We start from the raw sequence: 17,347 nt of genomic DNA on the forward strand, positions 1-17,347 counted from the left end.
ATCCCTACTCGTTCTCTTCATTTAAACAATCCCAGAATGGGTCCAATGTGAATCCGATTCCATCTACTGCTGCTCCAGCTTTTACCAATGCGAATGGACTTAAGACTTGAGAGCATGCTTTTCCCAAGAATAATATAGCCTGTCAATTGGCTTACCATTTCCAATATGAAAACTGGGAGCAGTTACAGCCTCCCTTTGATAGATTGAGTCTTTTTTATGGCCCGATGTTTTATCATACATCTAGATCAATTGAGAATTCCTGTTTGATCTAGGCAAAGTTGTTATAAGAAATTTTAGCAATACAAAAAAATCTCAGCATATTGATGGATTTTTAATATCGAAGGTCAACTGATACAATGACAAAAATAGGAATCTAAAATTTTATTCATTGGTAGTGCCTAGCGGTTAAACACCAATATAAGATAGTCAATTAATGTTAATGTCTCATAGTAATATGAACTAACATTTTATATCTCATAGTAATGATTGGTACTAAATATAAATCCATATCCTGGCAGAGATTAAAACTAATTCGTGCTTCTGATGATGATGGAGCAAAGCATCCTTCATTTGTTTCCAGAGCGCATGCTACTTTCCAATCATCGGACATTACATATTTACATTGCGAGTCACAAAGGCTCACAATGACTGAGCCACAAAGACCGAGCCCTTTGCCACCTTAGGCTCGATCACGGAGTCTTAATGTTTTACCGACGGCCGAAGTCAAGCATGGCTGCCATCTGCAAGCCAGGGAGAGATTCGCCGGCCAGAGGACATTGGCAGCTTTTGCTTTGTTTTGTTGTAGGGCTGTGGGTAGTGGGGAATTGACCACACAAAACACCAAGGCCGAGGCTCATCTCCAAGAGGATGTTGGTTGTTGGTAGTATTTGGCAGCTGAAGGAGAGGCCGTAGTAAAAAAGAGTGATGACCTCGGATTCCTCTCCTCCGTAACCACCCAAGACCGAGAACAGTCTCATCTCAACCTTTTATTGGCAGCTTATCTTGATGTCTGACGACCAAAAAGGGTGGAGAACCACGCAGCCCAAAGCCTTTGGTGTCAGAAGGTGAAGTCATTGGTGACAGAAGCTTGACGCCCCCCCAGTGGTGGTAGCGTTTGGTCTTGCCATGATAGCGTTGTGTCCGACTTAGGGAATAGGTCTTAGCTTTGGGCCCAAACGAGACCTGGTTGGTGCGGCCAGGATTCAGAGAGGCTGGACTTGGTTTAGGGGAAGTTGTTGCTGATCAAGAGATGAGTTCTGATCGCTTTAAGGGGACATGGCTGTCCTTTGCATCAGCTTTATGATTGAGAGGCAAGCACAAGGGCTCCGGAGTTCAAATGGTCGCCATGCCATGCCATGCCATGCCATCAAATCCACACCTCTTTTGAGGGGCTGCGGTCTAGATTTTCCCCAGCATAGTAGGACTAGTACATCACCAGGTTTGTCTTTCTTTGGTTCTATATGATTTCATGTCATTACCTTTTTCATCTCAACTCCCTATGCAGTAGCAAGCATGGCATACCACCATGATCAAACATAAATTTTTTGACACTACATAGGCTGCCAGGAAACAATAGAGCAACCAGAATGATAAATTTTATTGGTACGTAAGGTTGTGCATAAGCCTAAGATTGGCCACTCTTTTTGGGTGGCTTTTAAAGGGTGGCCCCCAAGCATGCTTAACTAAATAGTTCTGATAGTATCTGATGTATTAGTATTATTATAATTGTGCCTTAAGATTAGCCGTTCTAGGATCATTAATGTCAGCTATGTGGAGGGAAGCCTATACATATCCTTCCCCAGCTTTTCATGACAGCATCAATATATGGAGGTCTCCCTCTTAGATATGCATCTCATTGATGGGTAGTTGACACGAAAGGGGGTTGCATTATCGACAGCAATGTCCAAGTGATGGGCATATGGCCGTGCAGCTCAAGCACGAGAGCAGTTCATGACATGATGTGGGACAAAGCACTGGATTCGACAATCAAATGATGTGATGAGTATCGAACCTAATCTAGATACGGATGACTGAAAAAAATAAATGGACGGGGCCTTTCCGTTTGCATATAGGGTAATCCAGGTTTAACCATTTGTCGGGTTTTGCTACGGTTATAGGATGGAAGGTCCTGATTTTTTTTTTCTTTTTCTATGGTCATTGGTCATTGGCTGAGAAGTCCAACTACGCATGGCAAGGACCATAATTTGGATAAAAACAGAGATCTTAATTAATGCTCCACTTTTCTTTGGTAGGATCCTTGTTCTCATCGCAGAGAAATGACAATAATACTGCAGGCAAGTGTAAAAATCCTTGTGGATGATAAAATACTAATTTATTTTGTAGTAATAATAATTAATTGTTGTTGTTTTAAAGTCGGTATATTCATCCATCTAGATAACATTTTTTATCGATTATTCGTTGGATAGATCATGATTATTTATATAGGATCAAAGAATCTAAAAAATACCTTCTATATAGCCTTTTTAGGTGAGATCTGAATTATTACAAATAGCATTAAAATAGATCTGACTCATGATTTATGTAAATTAAAGGATATTACAACTCAGATATATTTAAGGTGACGGCGAGCTGGCCATAATGCTTGTGATTTGATATAAAAAAACTAATAATGCACCAAAAAAAGAGGGAGAGGGGAATAAAATAATTTTTTAAAAAATAAAAATTGAGAGGCTGGCAACCTGCTTTCAGTAAAATATCGTAAATACCTTAAATTATTGGATGATCAGGATGCTTACATTATTTTCGTAAAATAATGCAAAGAAGTACCATATCCAAACCCTTGCTTGATGTGATAAACATGGTTCTTTTACAAGACCTGAGTTCTGAAATCCCCCGAGGTCCTATTTTCCATTTTACCAACTCATCATTTTCGTGGAAGGTTCATTCACTGATGGACAAAACTTGAACTTCGAGACAATTTCTCCTCCCTCTGTACAAGCCCATGATATGTTGCTATCGCCAAGTATTTTGTGATTATCTACGCACCCCTTTGCCTTTGCAGGAGTAGGGGGTGGAGAAGGACAGAAACGGTGTTTTTTCTTGTCTTTTTTTTGTTTATTTTAAAAGAAAGAAAGGAAAGCAACTCAAACTCGCTAAGAGGATGGGAAACAACCCTACATGGGAGTGGTGAAGCGAGAAGACGCTCACCAAATGGGATGGCTGGCCCTACTTAAAGCTTTAAAAAGACCACAACAACGCATCGTAGAACTGGCGTTCAGAACAAGCCATGCCACCTTGTACCTTATCCACCGGCCATCTGACTCAAGATTACTGATCATAAGCACATGATATAAACAATGTGAACAGAGTTCTATCTCAGGTTTTCCACGTACTGAAGAATAATTTAGATAGATAGGGAGGGCGGCGACAGGATATATAACGTGCGAATCTATGAATAACATGGGGAAGAACAAGATCTAGGATGTATTCAAGGGACAGCTCGGTTCTAAGTTGGGTTGTTGCCTTGCGTCTAGAGCATTACCAAGCGTGTCGGCATGTGCCGGGCGCGGTGGATTCTCTTTTATCTTCTAAACGTGCTCATGGATTGAGTTGCCGCTCCGTCATCGGGTATACGTATAAGCATCATACTTCATACAGCTTGAGCTCGGTGGGGTCAAAGATCGGCACTGTGGCATGGTCTTGGATTTTGGTTACTGAAGCGAGGGTTCCTGTCCGTGTCCACTCTTAAGATATATGTTTTGGAGAACATCTTACTAAGCTGGTGCCATCCATTTTGAATTGTACATATTTAACCCCTTCAAAAAGATGGAGAAAATGAGACAATTCTCTCTGGAAAATGAACATCTATTCTTTTTTTCCCCCCAAAATCTAGCTAGAGCGGGTTTGGTATCGGACTATCGTTGGGAAAATTGGAAGCAGAGGCCTCAGACCCAAGCCGTCCAATCCGATTCTAAATCTTGTATCCAACCAGAACTATATCGGGTCAGGTTTGGGTTTAGGTTGATAGATTTTTGATTTATCAGGTATCCGATCCAACGTATATCTAGTCCAACCTCCCTTGATTGCCATCCTTAATGTTGAGTTTCTCCTAGCACAATATTTACTGTTGCTATAATTCAGGAAAACTTTTTATGGATCATAATCGCAAAGAGAAATGCATTATTAGACCGGTTATGATGGTGCTTTCTAACAACCATAAAAAAAGTCAAGAAACATGGAGGAAAGCATGCGGTTCAACAACCATCATGACTGTAATAAGGAAGAACGTCAAACAGGGCCCAGAACCATTACCTTATAGTATTTTAATCATGATTAGTGTTCCATAAGTAGCCAGGCATAAGGGGGTTGAGACCAACACCCAACAACAATAAGAACTGACAAGATCCTTCGGTCGCCTAATCACCACAGGCCTATTCTTTATTGTTAATGTCTCACGCCTCATCAGTGTAAATAATTGCAACCACAGACAGCAAGCATCATGGAGCAGGCTACAACAAGCAAAACCTCTGAGCATTACACGACTTTTATGAAAGAGAATTAATAAGCTTACAAGAGAGTACAAAAATTTCATCATCTCTTCCAAAGGTATCTGAACACTAGAGTCAAAGCCTCACACATCATCGATCAGATACATCAGAAAAAGCACTCAATCTGTCCATCATTGGCCATTAGTCATGGAAGTGAGAGTCAAACAAAGTCAGTCAAAAAACATAAAAATACCATTCTGATGGGGATTAGAATTTTACAAGCAACCAATGGATGTTTTTTGCTTCATCTGCAGAGTCCTCTCTGCCTGATTGATGAAACTCAAGAACTGCTAATCTCGATATCCACCATAATGTTTTTCCTTTGATAACCAATACAAAGACAAGTAGATAAAGGATAACCAAACTAGTATATTGACGATGGTGGCACCTGTCCAGATAACCCATTCATAGCAGCCCAACACCAAGTCGACATCATTGCTGGTATAAAGTCGACGTTGAAAGAAATGCTACCAGACCGGAACGCTGCTGCAACAAATCTATGGCATCACCAGAAAGATTTTGCATAGATTACAACCAGCACCGTTGCACCACCAGGATACTGCTGCAAGAAAATGAATTAAAAGAACTAACCGATGATAATAGCAATCGAGGGCCACAACTAGAGGAGCAATGCCAAAATTACTGGACCACGTTTTCCTCTGACAAGGCCATATCAATGTCATTAAAGAAAAAAACATCCAGATATTATAGTCAAAAGAGAAGTTTTTGGCATCATCAAGCACCTTACTCCACCATAAGCAGAATCCTGCTCAATGATCAGTTAGACTCTTACTACAATTGGTTCCGATCTTAATAGCGATAAAGGGAAGGCGCATATGAAGCCCGCAACCCAGCAGAGTATTGAGCCTCCCGACCTACAGTGTACGGAGTTTCTTGGTACGGAGCAGGTTCTCTGTACAAGCCGTAGGGATCATGGTATTCAATAGGAGCTCGCAGCCTCATTTCCACATCCATGGTCCTATAATCACGCATCTCCAAAACTGAGCCTCTCCTGTAATAGTAATCATCCACTCGTTGATCACGAGCATAAATAGGTGCAGGTACTGGTGGATGTAGTGCTACTGGTCGAGGTGGTGACACATAAGCTTCTCTTGTGTACAGACCCACACGCTGAGGTGGTGACACATAAGATTCTCTTGCATACAGATTTGTACACCTGGGAACCCTAACGTCACTTCCACCAGCTGTGCAGTGCTGCAAAATGCCATGTGACAGCCTACTGCGTTGGATTTCATTGATGGAACTCGGCGCTGCTCTGGTGGCCTTGTCACGGCGCTTCTGCTTAGAGGCCTTAGCTGTATTGCGGAAAAGCTTGCATAAGTTTTTCACCTGTCAAATATAGAGGTCACCATTTTGTTGAAGTTTATAAAATTTGATTGATGCCATCATAGTTTGCCAACTGTGATTCGAAACTTGCCTGTTCACGGGAGAGTTGACAATTAAACTTGTTCTTCTCATAATAATTTGCTTTTATTACTGCTTTGAACTTCTCTTCTGGGAGGGGCAAGCAATCATCAAGCACAGTGAAGCGAACCTGTCAGATGAAATAATTAAGAATATAAATACCAAAAACTGAATACTTGTGGTATGAAAACAAATAATACTACCTAACATATGTAAGGAACTAACACATGTAGATACACGATTTACTTTTGCTGACAGCTACAACATCCATATCATATAATGGCAGTTGCCAGCATCCCTCTACATCAGCTTAGTTTGCACCGAATAAACATGCATATCATATATAATTCATTAATTCTAATCTTATTTGTCACTTAACCTCTAACAATCCTTTCCTCTTGCAGTTCATAGAAATATAACATGTGCAATCATGAGTATGAGAACTATTTAGGGGCACAAATTTTGATACAAGAATTAACAAGGCTATGACTACGAGCCCTTTTTGGTTGCCCGAACATTGCATGCACTGCCCACACTCATGCGCCCAAAATACAAAAAAATAAAGTAGAACCATGATCAAGGTAGATCTCCTTTTAATAGTAAATGTTTCAGCAAAACTCATAGTGCCATAGGAATTCTTTTTAACAATCCTCAAAAGGTAAAGGCAAGATGCACCTAATTTCATGGTGAGAAGTAGCATTAACATCTGATTGATAAATTATCATAACCTATTGAAGAACACTGGCAAGTATGAAATAATTAGTCGTCAGAATGCTACCTGCAGTATACAACTTAATGGGCATAAGCCTTCAAAGGTCATGCATCATTAAGTTTCATAACCCCAAGGGGTAAGAACACTTCAACACAGGATTATCCAACCAAAAGGATTTTGGCATCTGCTAAATAAACGAAGGCATCTCACCCACACAGCTTATTTTGAGCAAAATCTATCAAAGGCAGCAACCAACAGAACAGATTCAATTCCAATCAAAGTCACCGAACAAAACCGTTAATTATCATCACAAGCCAAATGAAAATTGAAAAACATAAATGCAGTTCGATGCCTTACAGATCAATTTTTGATCTTTGATGCAAATCAAACAAATGATAGATCTTAAGCATTTGTTCCAATTCAGCTATTATGAGTCCCTAGTACATTCTCTAAACCCATTAGCCCCTTTTTGCCATCGCATGTTAAATAAAAATAATTTTCAGTAACAAAATGCAATATATGGTATTCCTAAACTTTTCTTTTTGTACCCTCTCTATTTTAGTTAGGGAACCTATTCTGTAGCGAACAGGTGACATGTAAGGCCCAAGGAGAACCAGATCAGGACCAGATCCCATATATAATTGGTGTTGAATGTGAGATGTAGATATCCAACAACTTCAACCGTTCCTGTAAGGGCAAATGAAACCAATGCAAGATTGGTAGCAAGTGAAATGCAAAGAAAGTAAACAAATTGGATATAAAAATGGGTTAAGGTGAAATAGACAGTGTCCAATAAAATTCTAAAAGAGAAAAGGGTACATCGTACTTGCTCTCCCATTAATGTATTGAAATAACAAGGTTATTATCATTATCTGTTAGGACTTAGGATGAATGCCCCTTTTAACAATGATCCTCTCTTTTGTTGAGATATGTTGGTCAGAAAGCAACTAAGATATTCCACCAAGTCGAGTTGTCTATTGGGAAGAATCTTTTATCAAACGTCACTTCTATGGGGACCCACCTCACTTAGCACTCATTGCACCTTGTAGTCGTCAAAAGTCTTGCAGAATCAAATTACACTCATGGAACCCATCACATTACACTCTTTGGTTTTTAATAATACAGAAAACTAGAAAAGGAAACAAATATGGCGAATTACAAAGCATAAAAGCTAGTTAAGTTACCATGTATATCTCATACATACAATTTGTTAGATGAATGCCTTGAGTTCATCCATTAGCATCAAGGATTCATGTCTTGACGGTAGTGGCATGTCTTGTCGATAGCTTACTGTTTTGATGAGAGAATGGTACTCAGAATGTCCCTGAGCACCGATTCTCTAATGGGTCAGGACATCCCAACCGTCATAGTTGGTATCGATAAGGATGGACTAAACAGTTGTCACTCAACACTTGGGACATCCTGGAATCTCGAGACAATCTTTTTATGTTCTTCTTCTTCATTCTTGTTGTCAATGGTCATTTTGGTCCATCTCAGTCTGTCTCGACATGTCCAAGTACCTATACCGACTCGAGACTAGATCAGAATGGGTGCTGATAGCTAGAATTTAATCCTTAATTAGAATGCTTCTCAAGATATATAACTTTCATGTGCAACTATAGAATCTCATGCACAATGTCTAAGGCCATTAAAAATCAAATAATTTCAAAAAGAACTAGTAAGGCATGCTTTGCGTAAGTTCACTCCAAAATATGCACTCTTGTTTATTATAGACAAATATAACCGTGTTCTAAAGACACAATGGCATGCTCATGTCTCTTCATCCTTCATTCCTTTTTGTCTTGATCCAAAATTCCATGGAGTTTACTAAGAAGACTCATTTATATATGAGCGAAGTTGTGACAACCTAGTGATTCACTACAAGATTCATCTCTGAGCATTACTTCGTCTTACATACTAAGCAAGGACCGTAAAATTTACAAAGGCATTCGATATGTGATGTGTCATGCAATATAGCACAAAACTAAAGGGTAAAAATGAACGTCATTAAATTAGTATGCCATATGAAAATTAAACAGTAGTGGCAACATCGCCAATCCAAAGATCTTCCTAGAAACAACCTAATTTCCCATTCATACAAATAATTATAATCCACTATATATAATGTAGAAGCCTTAGAGCCTAGCCTATTAAAGCTAGCCTCTAAGCCTTTTGCACGAAGATGACCTAAAAGATTCCATGCTCTTCTATTTTAATCACAAGAATCCTTGTGCCTCATACCCCTTTGTGCCAAAAAGGAAAAAAAGAGTACATCTGAATGAAAACAATAAATGACTTATTATACTTTTATCCAATTATCCTTTTATCCAATTATCTGCTCTCCTATTTTTGTAGACATGCACCCACATTCATTCAAATATGCCTAAAAAGATAAATATGTACATGATCTTAAATGGGAATTTTATATATTAAGTCTACACAAAGCAAGTTTGATCGATGAGGAGCAAACATTCATTAAATGCTTCCTCTCTGGAATAAACCATTTGAGCTTCTCTACCATGTGAACTGTGAAGCCTTTCGGGTGGGCTAAGGCCTACATTATAGTTATTAAACCTAGAACAGAACGGCCAATCATATTGGAAAACGGATGAACTAGGACTCTGGCTAGTCTAGTTTTCTAAGAGGATCAGTAAGGACCAAACCTAATGAATTGGCCGGAAGAAAACCGGGTGAACCAAATCTTATAAGGCTTAAAAAATATGGTGTTTAAAACATGATTCAAACCACTAACCTATGGAATAGTATAAAGCCCCTGAACCGTTGCACCATTGTTTGCTGTTTCTCTATTAGGATACTTCATTTTACTTATCCATCAACTAATGAAGCTAATTATTTTAAATCAAGGTTTTAAATCCCATGGGACAGGGTTGTCCCAGTTTACCTATGGAATGGGACGCGCCGCTATCATGCCCCGTCTCGACACTTGGAATAGGGAATGTTCCAAGACATGCCGATTGGGATGCTAGGATGATGGCAGGACAGTCCTGTCCCAACACAGGGGATAGTACCCCGTCCCGATGTCCCACGAGACATCCTGCCGGGACTTGAATCCTTGCTTTAAATATATTCTATTCCAAGAAAATAATCAACTTTCTTATTTTCATAGTAAACGAAACAATACACTCATTTTATTTTTTGATATTATTAAACTTTACTACATATTATTAAAAAAATTAACATATCTTACACAAATTTTTTATAATTTATGTAAAATTAAATGATTCATGTATTTTCTAATTATGCTGTAATTAAAGAGGAGAATAGAATGCCGGTCCATGTGATTTTATATAGTAGCATTTAATGAATATTTATCCATAGTTATGCATGTTTTTCTTTTATTAATTGTATTTTTATATTTAAAATTTTAAAGATATTTTTACTATAAATTTGGTCTAACCAATTGACCTGATGGTTTGATTAATGACTCGATGACCTTAATCCTTGGCCAAGTCAATCTCAGGTTCGAATTTAATAACTATGGCCCACATGCTTGAGAAATCATAGACATCCATCTTATACTCTACGTGCATTGCATGTGCTCAATGTTTGCTAATTTGAATTTCATAGGTTGGGGCACTTGCACAAATGATACAAACATTACCGACCATGCTATCTTTGCAAAGAGTATTTGTTCAAGCTGATTTCACAATAGCTACTAATGTGAAAACACATTAAGTAGGTTTCACTACCTTTTAGGCTTGCAAATCTAACCCACTTACCAAATGATACTTATATCCTCTCAATAGCTAAGTATGATTATGATAATTTACAGAAAGATTGACTAATCATAAGAGCTTGCCCATTTGCATTAATTTTCAAGATCCAACATTCTTTTTTTCCAAATTCATTTTATCTAACCACATGCCTATTTACCTCAAGTTTTACTTCCAAGTGTTCGTTTGCTTTTACACCACATGAGAACTACCAAATACATAGTGGCATTCGAGGCTATTAAATGACTCTGTTGGTCCTGCTCAAATCATGTTTGACTTGAAATTAAGCTCACTATTGACTTGCTCGATTAGTAAATGAGTTGAGTGCGAGCTAAAAATTTGAGCTCAAAGTATAAACAAGCTGAGCACAATCTAGGCTCAGCTCACTCATGTTTGGCTTGACGCAGCTCAAATATTATTTACTAGTATTTCTATATAAATATTTCTTTATTTATCATTAGATAGTAACCATTATTTGGTGCACGTGATGGTATGCTCTTTGAATGTAAAAAGGGAGTGCCTTGGACCTGCGATAACCATTTTGTGGGACGTGTGCAAATTTTTTCTCTTGCATTAAAATCTCGATCTCAAGTGTTCTCTCTCTTTTTCTTCTCTTTAAAGAGGTGTAGGTTCCTTAACCAGAAGGCTTTGGAGTCAAAACATATGTGGACTCTGAAGCCTCTCACATTATATACCAAAAAAAGCCTTCTTTTTATGGAAAACATGGACTTAAGTATATCCTAATTTGATGCTTGTCAATTTAGAGCTAGCAACTCACATTAACAAGAAAATAGAAAAGGGAATTAAATTAGATGAGATTCAAGGCCTTGAGCCTTTGATTCTCCCATCCAGGAACATAGGCATAAGCAAAGCCATAAGTATAGGTACCTAGTAGAGGATTAACAACTCAATTCAAATACAAAATGGAAATTAATAAAAAGGCTTTAAGAAACATTGATAAATCCATGCCCTTCTTTTTCCTCCCACCCTGGCGCTTGCTTTGTCTCTGCCTATGCTCTAGCTACCTACTATGCTCCAGCTGCTGCCATCTTTTCTCTTGTTCCCAAAGATTCGATGGCTCTCTCCCATTTCAGGTTGGCATCCATCCTGAACCCAAACAATGACAACCATTCATTCATACTGCCTATGGCCAGGCTTCTTCAATTCATATGGATGTTCTCTACCCTATCTTCAAGGAGCAATGGAGATTGTTTGGTCGAGGATGACAATGTTCTCCAATTCAAACCAACTTGGCATCCATGAACATCTCCTGCTCACAATACCATCTCCCCCCCTCCCCCCCAAAAAAAAAGTTTGTTCGAACCAAAGAAGTGGTGTCATATCTCTTTAGGTTTGTTCAATATAAAGATGTGACGAATTTTCAGGGTGCTTGAGCTGGCTATTATCGAACAAACACATGTTGCCCTTAGCTTGCTTGTTTTTCGCTTATTACATCCCTAGTGGCAAGTGGAAAGTCATGCAAAATAACAGATTTGAAGGTAAATGTATAGGCTACTAGATAACCTTGATAGTCATATCTTGTTGTTGTTTCTCGGGAAAAGAAAAGCCCATACTAATATCAAATTTCTGCTTTTGAAAAGTTCTTTTGGAGGTGAATAAATTTTTAAAAGAGTGTGCATAGTCCGCTTCTCCATAATTGTGGGAAAACAGGTAAAGTGCTTGCTTTCGTTCACGACTTGTACATATAACCAAAAAGCACACCTTCAAGAAAATTATCATAAACCAAGAAATGTAAAGCAATAGGCAAGAGATTGGCTTACTCCACCAACTTATAACACAACTAGTGAAGACTAATCAATCAAAAAGATAAAAGACCGGTGTCTCTCAACTAAACAAATATACATATCTCTCCCCATAATGCTCCGTTATCACAAAGTTTGGCCCCTAGAAGATCAGGTTACTTGATAAATAGCGAGGTTAACTTATTTTGTACGACAATCCCACCTTACAAGCATCAAATACCTTATCTGTTCAAATTCCTTATCAAGATATTCTTTTGCAAATATCGTTTCACAATTTTTGGATAAGAATAATAGATGTGCAAAATTGAAAACCTATATTGGGCCTTCAACCCTAATCTGCAGCATATCTTACGAAAAAGTACAAGATCATCTTATATCACATATGGAAATGTTGGTCGTGTTATATCTTTCTCAAACTCAAAACCAACCCTCCTACCTCCACTTCTTCCAGTTTCTTCTGAAGTAATTCTTTCATAAGTCTACAGGTAACATTAAAGTGCTACTAGTTCACTAAAGATTTTCCACTAAAACGGAGGACTCCATTACTATTTTGATTTATGACGAAGCAATATAATAGTCAACACAGTGCACTGATTTCCAAAACAACAAAAGTGTAAGGATAAGAAATTAGTAAAAGTAAGTAGTGGATAGATGTGAAATCCTATATTTGCAACCAAAATCTGGGTGAACGCAAACAGAACCTGTTTTAATAGAAATAGATACAGAAGGACCTAAACAACCTAATGAAAACTCAAAAATAACAAATGAATAGTTTCACATTGTGATTACCATTCTAAGATATTACTGCAGATTAATTACGATGCCCAATAATAAAAAAATTCCTAAAGAGAATAGGGGCCTCAGCACACTGCACTTCCACAAGAGAGTCTGTTATAATGAGGTAAATGAAGTGCCGCACAGGTTGTGACAGCTATATAAGACATGACATAATAGCACTAGAAATCTTAAAAGTACATACAATTCAGATTAATATAATCCCATAAACAACAAAGGAACTCAGAAGAACAAAATAAGAAACATATTTTAAGAAAAAATGACAATAAATAATTACATAAAGCATAAATCCAAATTTTATCATAAACCATGTAAAAATTAATTAGCTGTGTGGACATAATAGATTGTTTTGCGAAGTGTGCAACATGCATGAACAAAGAAGTTTGCTAAATTAGTACTTAACAAATAACTCAGGACCTCATGGTATGATATGTTCACTTTTCCAAAATATATGCAATAAGTATCACCGCAGGATAAAGATTCTTATTCCATAATAACATGGTTCTTTATTGAACCTATCATATTAGATTGAAAAGGTGATAATAGATCAGAACTGAGAGCTAATTCTAGATATATCTCCCAACATAAAATTCAACTTAGGCTACAAGCTGCTTAAGTGAACACCTGACAAAGCATAACACATTTTAGTATGCTTTCCTGTGAAAGTATGATATAAATGTTGGCAGATATGTTTGAATTTCCAAAGAACTGAAAAACTGTCATGCAATAACAAAGGTAAATGTCCTAACCTGAGATGGGAATTTTGACTTGAATGCCTTGGGTTCGATATTATAACCCCCAGGACTAGAAGCTTTATAAATCCCATACATCAGCTTAAGATCAACATCAAACAGAAACAATCTCATACCCTTATAAACCTTTGCTACTAACTCCTTCTTGCTTGCAGGCAAACCTAAAACCTTGAATTGGTAGCAATCCTTCTTAGTCTTAGCATTGCACATAAAAATCAATCCCATGCCATCAGCCTTCTTCGAATCCTTCTCATCAGCTGAAGTTCCTGGCTTATCAGCATTAACTGAAGCTGCAGCACCAGCAACTCCCTTCTTCTTCCTCCTCTTCTTTGTCCTCTTGGCCTTTTTAATAGAGGCAACTTCTACTTTTCCATCAACTTCAAACACTTTTTTCGTATTTGCGTCGTCCACCTTTTCATCTTGAAGTGCAACGGTGGTGAATACTAAAGCTTCCACTTCTCCACTATCCTTGACTTCTTTATCTCCTTCTACCTCCTCTTTGTTACCTTTATAGACCTTCTCTTTCTTATCTTCTTTCCTCTCTTCTTCAATGTCTTTTTTCTTATGTCCTTCCCCTGCCTTCTCACATCCAGGATCAGCAGTGATTTTTGCAGCTTTTTCCATGTTCATTGACTCAGCGTTGGTGTCATCTTTAGTGGTCTCCAGTTCTGGTGGTGCATTGGAAGCAGCAGGCTTCTCCTTGCCTTTGGCTTTTGCCATGCTCGCTATAAGTGATGGGAAACGGTCAGTGAGGAAAGCCTCATCAAAACCGTAAAACTGTACCAAAGACTCGAGATATATAATGAACCAAAACTCAATATGATTGAGCTGCACCACAACTGGAGAGTCAGCTAAGAATATGAGATCTTTCCAGAAAAGATCCACATGACATTGAAGGTTTGTACACAAGGATAGGCAAATGTTGCAACTTGATGCGAAAAAAAATGCAACTGTGTATCCCTAGATGCATGATTGGATAACTCAAGGCATTAGAGGACATGCATATGCTGAATTTGAGATGAAGCAGCTCTATACGTAATCAAGACAAAGCCAGGAATTCATTTTTTGGGTCTGCTAGAAGTCGATAAAGAGGTCCTTATTAACTTTTGATCATTATTTATTTAAAATGTCAGTTTCAATTTTTAAGCCAATGTTAGAAAGTCCTTAAGGTACAAAGCTAATGCTCCAAGTTAATGATCCTTTTTTTTTTTTTGCTAAAACAATGATCCCTTGTCTAGTATACTTGGAAAAGTAATCATTTTTGTATAAGTTTTCGTTGACCGTTGTAGCCAGTGTCTGCTGTGCCGGTACCGGGCCCGGACTGGTTGTCCGGAGGCATAGATCGATACGGGCCTACATCGTGCTATGCCGGGCCTGTACCGACACAGTAAAAGAGACGGAGGAGAGGGCAAACGGGAGATAAAAAAAGAGAAAGAGAGAAGGGGAGAGAGGGAGGGCCGCCGACCCGGGCGGAGGAGGCGGAGGAGGGCTCCGCAGCCGGGTCCTCTATTTCTTTCGAAACAAGGGTCCGACCGCGGAGCCCGAAGGAGCCTCCTCCGCGTGGCTCGTCGGCCTCCGCTGGCCCTCCACCAGCCGACCTCCACCTCCCTCTTTCTTCCTTCCTCTCCCTCTCCCTCTCCCTCTCCCTCCCTCCCCTGCTCGCTCTCTCCTCTCCTCTCTTTCATTCTCCTTCCCCCCCCCCCCCCCCCCCCCCCCGGCGACGGATTTCGTTTCCGTTGCCGGAACTATTCTGGTCCACCATCAGGACGACTTGGTAAGACCGGAACCGCCCGATTCAGAGCAGTTCCGCTGACCCTAGTTGTGGCCATGAAATCCAAAAATACGAAGTATCTTGGTACTTCGTTGCAATAATTGTGTGATCTCAAAACTAAGTTATTTATTGAAAAACTAATTTAACCGCTAGGAACGAGATGGAACAGAGTTGTCGCAACTTTCCTTTGGTTACAGAATCCGAACGTTGGAGCACTTCTATATAAGATGGACTTTGAGATCAAGTGGGATACAACAACAAGATAGTCCATCCATATCCATGTTCCGGCTAAGTGTACTAGAGTGATTCCCAATCTCGCGATGCCTGTGGCACTTCTATTCCTCCCATTTTCTACTATTTTATTTTTTTATCATTTTTAATATCAGAAGAGTTGGGTTATAAGAGTTTTTTTCAATGTCGGTATACAGACTTAGAACCCATATTAATTCAGAATGAACAGAGAGATCCTTCATTTTTCCTTTATTGTGATGGTATCTATGTACCTTCTCCTTAAACTGCCGAATCCTTGTGCTAGTATGACTATAGATGGAAAAAAGGGATTTATTGTGACATGGTGGACTCCCATGTAACTACTCATTGAGATTGACTTTTCCTCCATTAGACCCAAATTAAATATGTTGGTATGTGAAGCAACAGGAGAGATATTCCTAGCGAAGGTTTGAAATCTCGCAGTATGCCCTGATATCATTCACATACTGGTATGTTACAAGAGGCAGTACACCTCTTGTATTTATTCATGGTTTGCCGGACCAGAGACACCCCAAAATCGATATGGAGCATTACAGGATCGAGACAGTATAGTACGGTCAAGATTTCAAACGTTGTTCCTAGGTAACACCAAAGTGCTGTCAAAATAAAAGTTTTAAATAATTTTTTTCGCATTGCCACTAGGATGATTATCCAACATGGATTGAATCTTGCCACGTTCCAGTTCCTCTCTGTAAAAATATTTAAAAGAAATCAGGCCATCCAAATGACCCCCCCCCCCCCAAAAAAAAAAAAGCCCTCATAGGAACCCACTCGTTCGGGTTTTATCGGCGACCCGAAAGCAACATCGTGCAGATTCTAAAATCCAGAACCACAGATCATCAACATGATCCAAATGCCACTCGCATCATTCTCTTCATTCTCGAGAGGAATAATGCGAATAAAAAAAGATTCTCAAGAGAAATCAAGAGCCAGGAGTTCGTCTGAAAAATGAGGTGAAGGCCTAAGATTCTTGAGAATTGCGAGCAGAGATATCTTGAATTATTCCCCGATCGATTTCCAGAACGGAGAATTTCTTCAAACTTATCTCGAAAAATATAGAATAGATTAAAAACGATGTAACATATTATTCTCTTTTTTTTGCCGAAAGGATTCTATTTTTAGGAATCAAAGAAACGCTCGAACAAGAAGGTAAATACAAAACAGGACGGAGAGAATCGTGATTAAGGGAGAAGCAAAGGATGGATAGAGGCTTACCAAAAGAAACTGCAGTTGAGAGTCGGAGAGCGGAGTGTCTTCGTCCCGAAGCTTCTTGCCGGGGAAAAGAAAGAGAAACCAGCCCGACGCCGCAAATGTCCGAAGAGGGCTTTTTGCGCTTAGGCGTTTTTTAGATGGGCATTTCCATTCCAGTGTCTCGTAAACGTATATTATCGAGAATGCCCCCTCCCGTACCCTGGGATCACGGGTTCAAGAAAAGAACGGTGGTACGAGGCCTAACACTAATACGTGGCAACTCTCATACGTGGCGGGGGACCGGAGGTGGGAGAGTGTGGCATCACCCATGCCTACTTGTGTATTATATTTGTGGATAAAGTCATCCAACAAAGTCATCCGTCATTCCAACGAGATCATTATATCTACCAGGGCGACTTCACCTTA

The 17,347-nt window shown here is 39.1% G+C and overlaps 1 protein-coding gene across 1 annotated transcript; it reads right to left on the reverse strand.

Moving 5' to 3' along the window:
- Positions 1-4,462: 4,462 nt before the first annotated feature.
- Positions 4,463-17,079, reverse strand: LOC120110317 (uncharacterized). Its single transcript, XM_088703665.1, has 4 exons — positions 16,946-17,079; positions 13,687-14,517; positions 5,947-6,063; positions 4,463-5,858 (listed from the first exon to the last, which is right to left on the reverse strand). The coding sequence occupies exons 2-4, from the start codon at positions 14,407-14,409 to the stop codon at positions 5,319-5,321; spliced, it is 1,380 nt and encodes a 459-aa protein (XP_088559791.1). The 5' UTR covers positions 14,410-14,517; positions 16,946-17,079; the 3' UTR covers positions 4,463-5,318.
- Positions 17,080-17,347: the final 268 nt, after the last annotated feature.

Source organism: Phoenix dactylifera, chromosome 8, assembly GCF_051530095.1.
Source record: "Phoenix dactylifera cultivar Ajwa chromosome 8, Ajwa_hap1_PhDact_Kaust_v1.1, whole genome shotgun sequence".
In the NCBI taxonomy this organism is placed as follows: Eukaryota; Viridiplantae; Streptophyta; class Magnoliopsida; order Arecales; family Arecaceae; genus Phoenix; species Phoenix dactylifera.

What these genes read in the sequence shown, in the direction of transcription:
- LOC120110317 (XM_088703665.1), bottom strand. Translation starts at nt 14,409, where the DNA reads ATGGCAAAAGCCAAAGGCAAGGAGAAGCCTGCTGCTTCCAATGCACCA. An exon ending in AGTCAAAATTCCCATCTCAG is followed by an intron (nt 6,064 to 13,686) that starts GTTAGGACATTT and finishes TTCATCTGACAG; the next exon opens with GTTCGCTTCACTGTGCTTGA. An exon ending in GTCAACTCTCCCGTGAACAG is followed by an intron (nt 5,859 to 5,946) that starts GCAAGTTTCGAA and finishes TATATTTGACAG; the next exon opens with GTGAAAAACTTATGCAAGCT.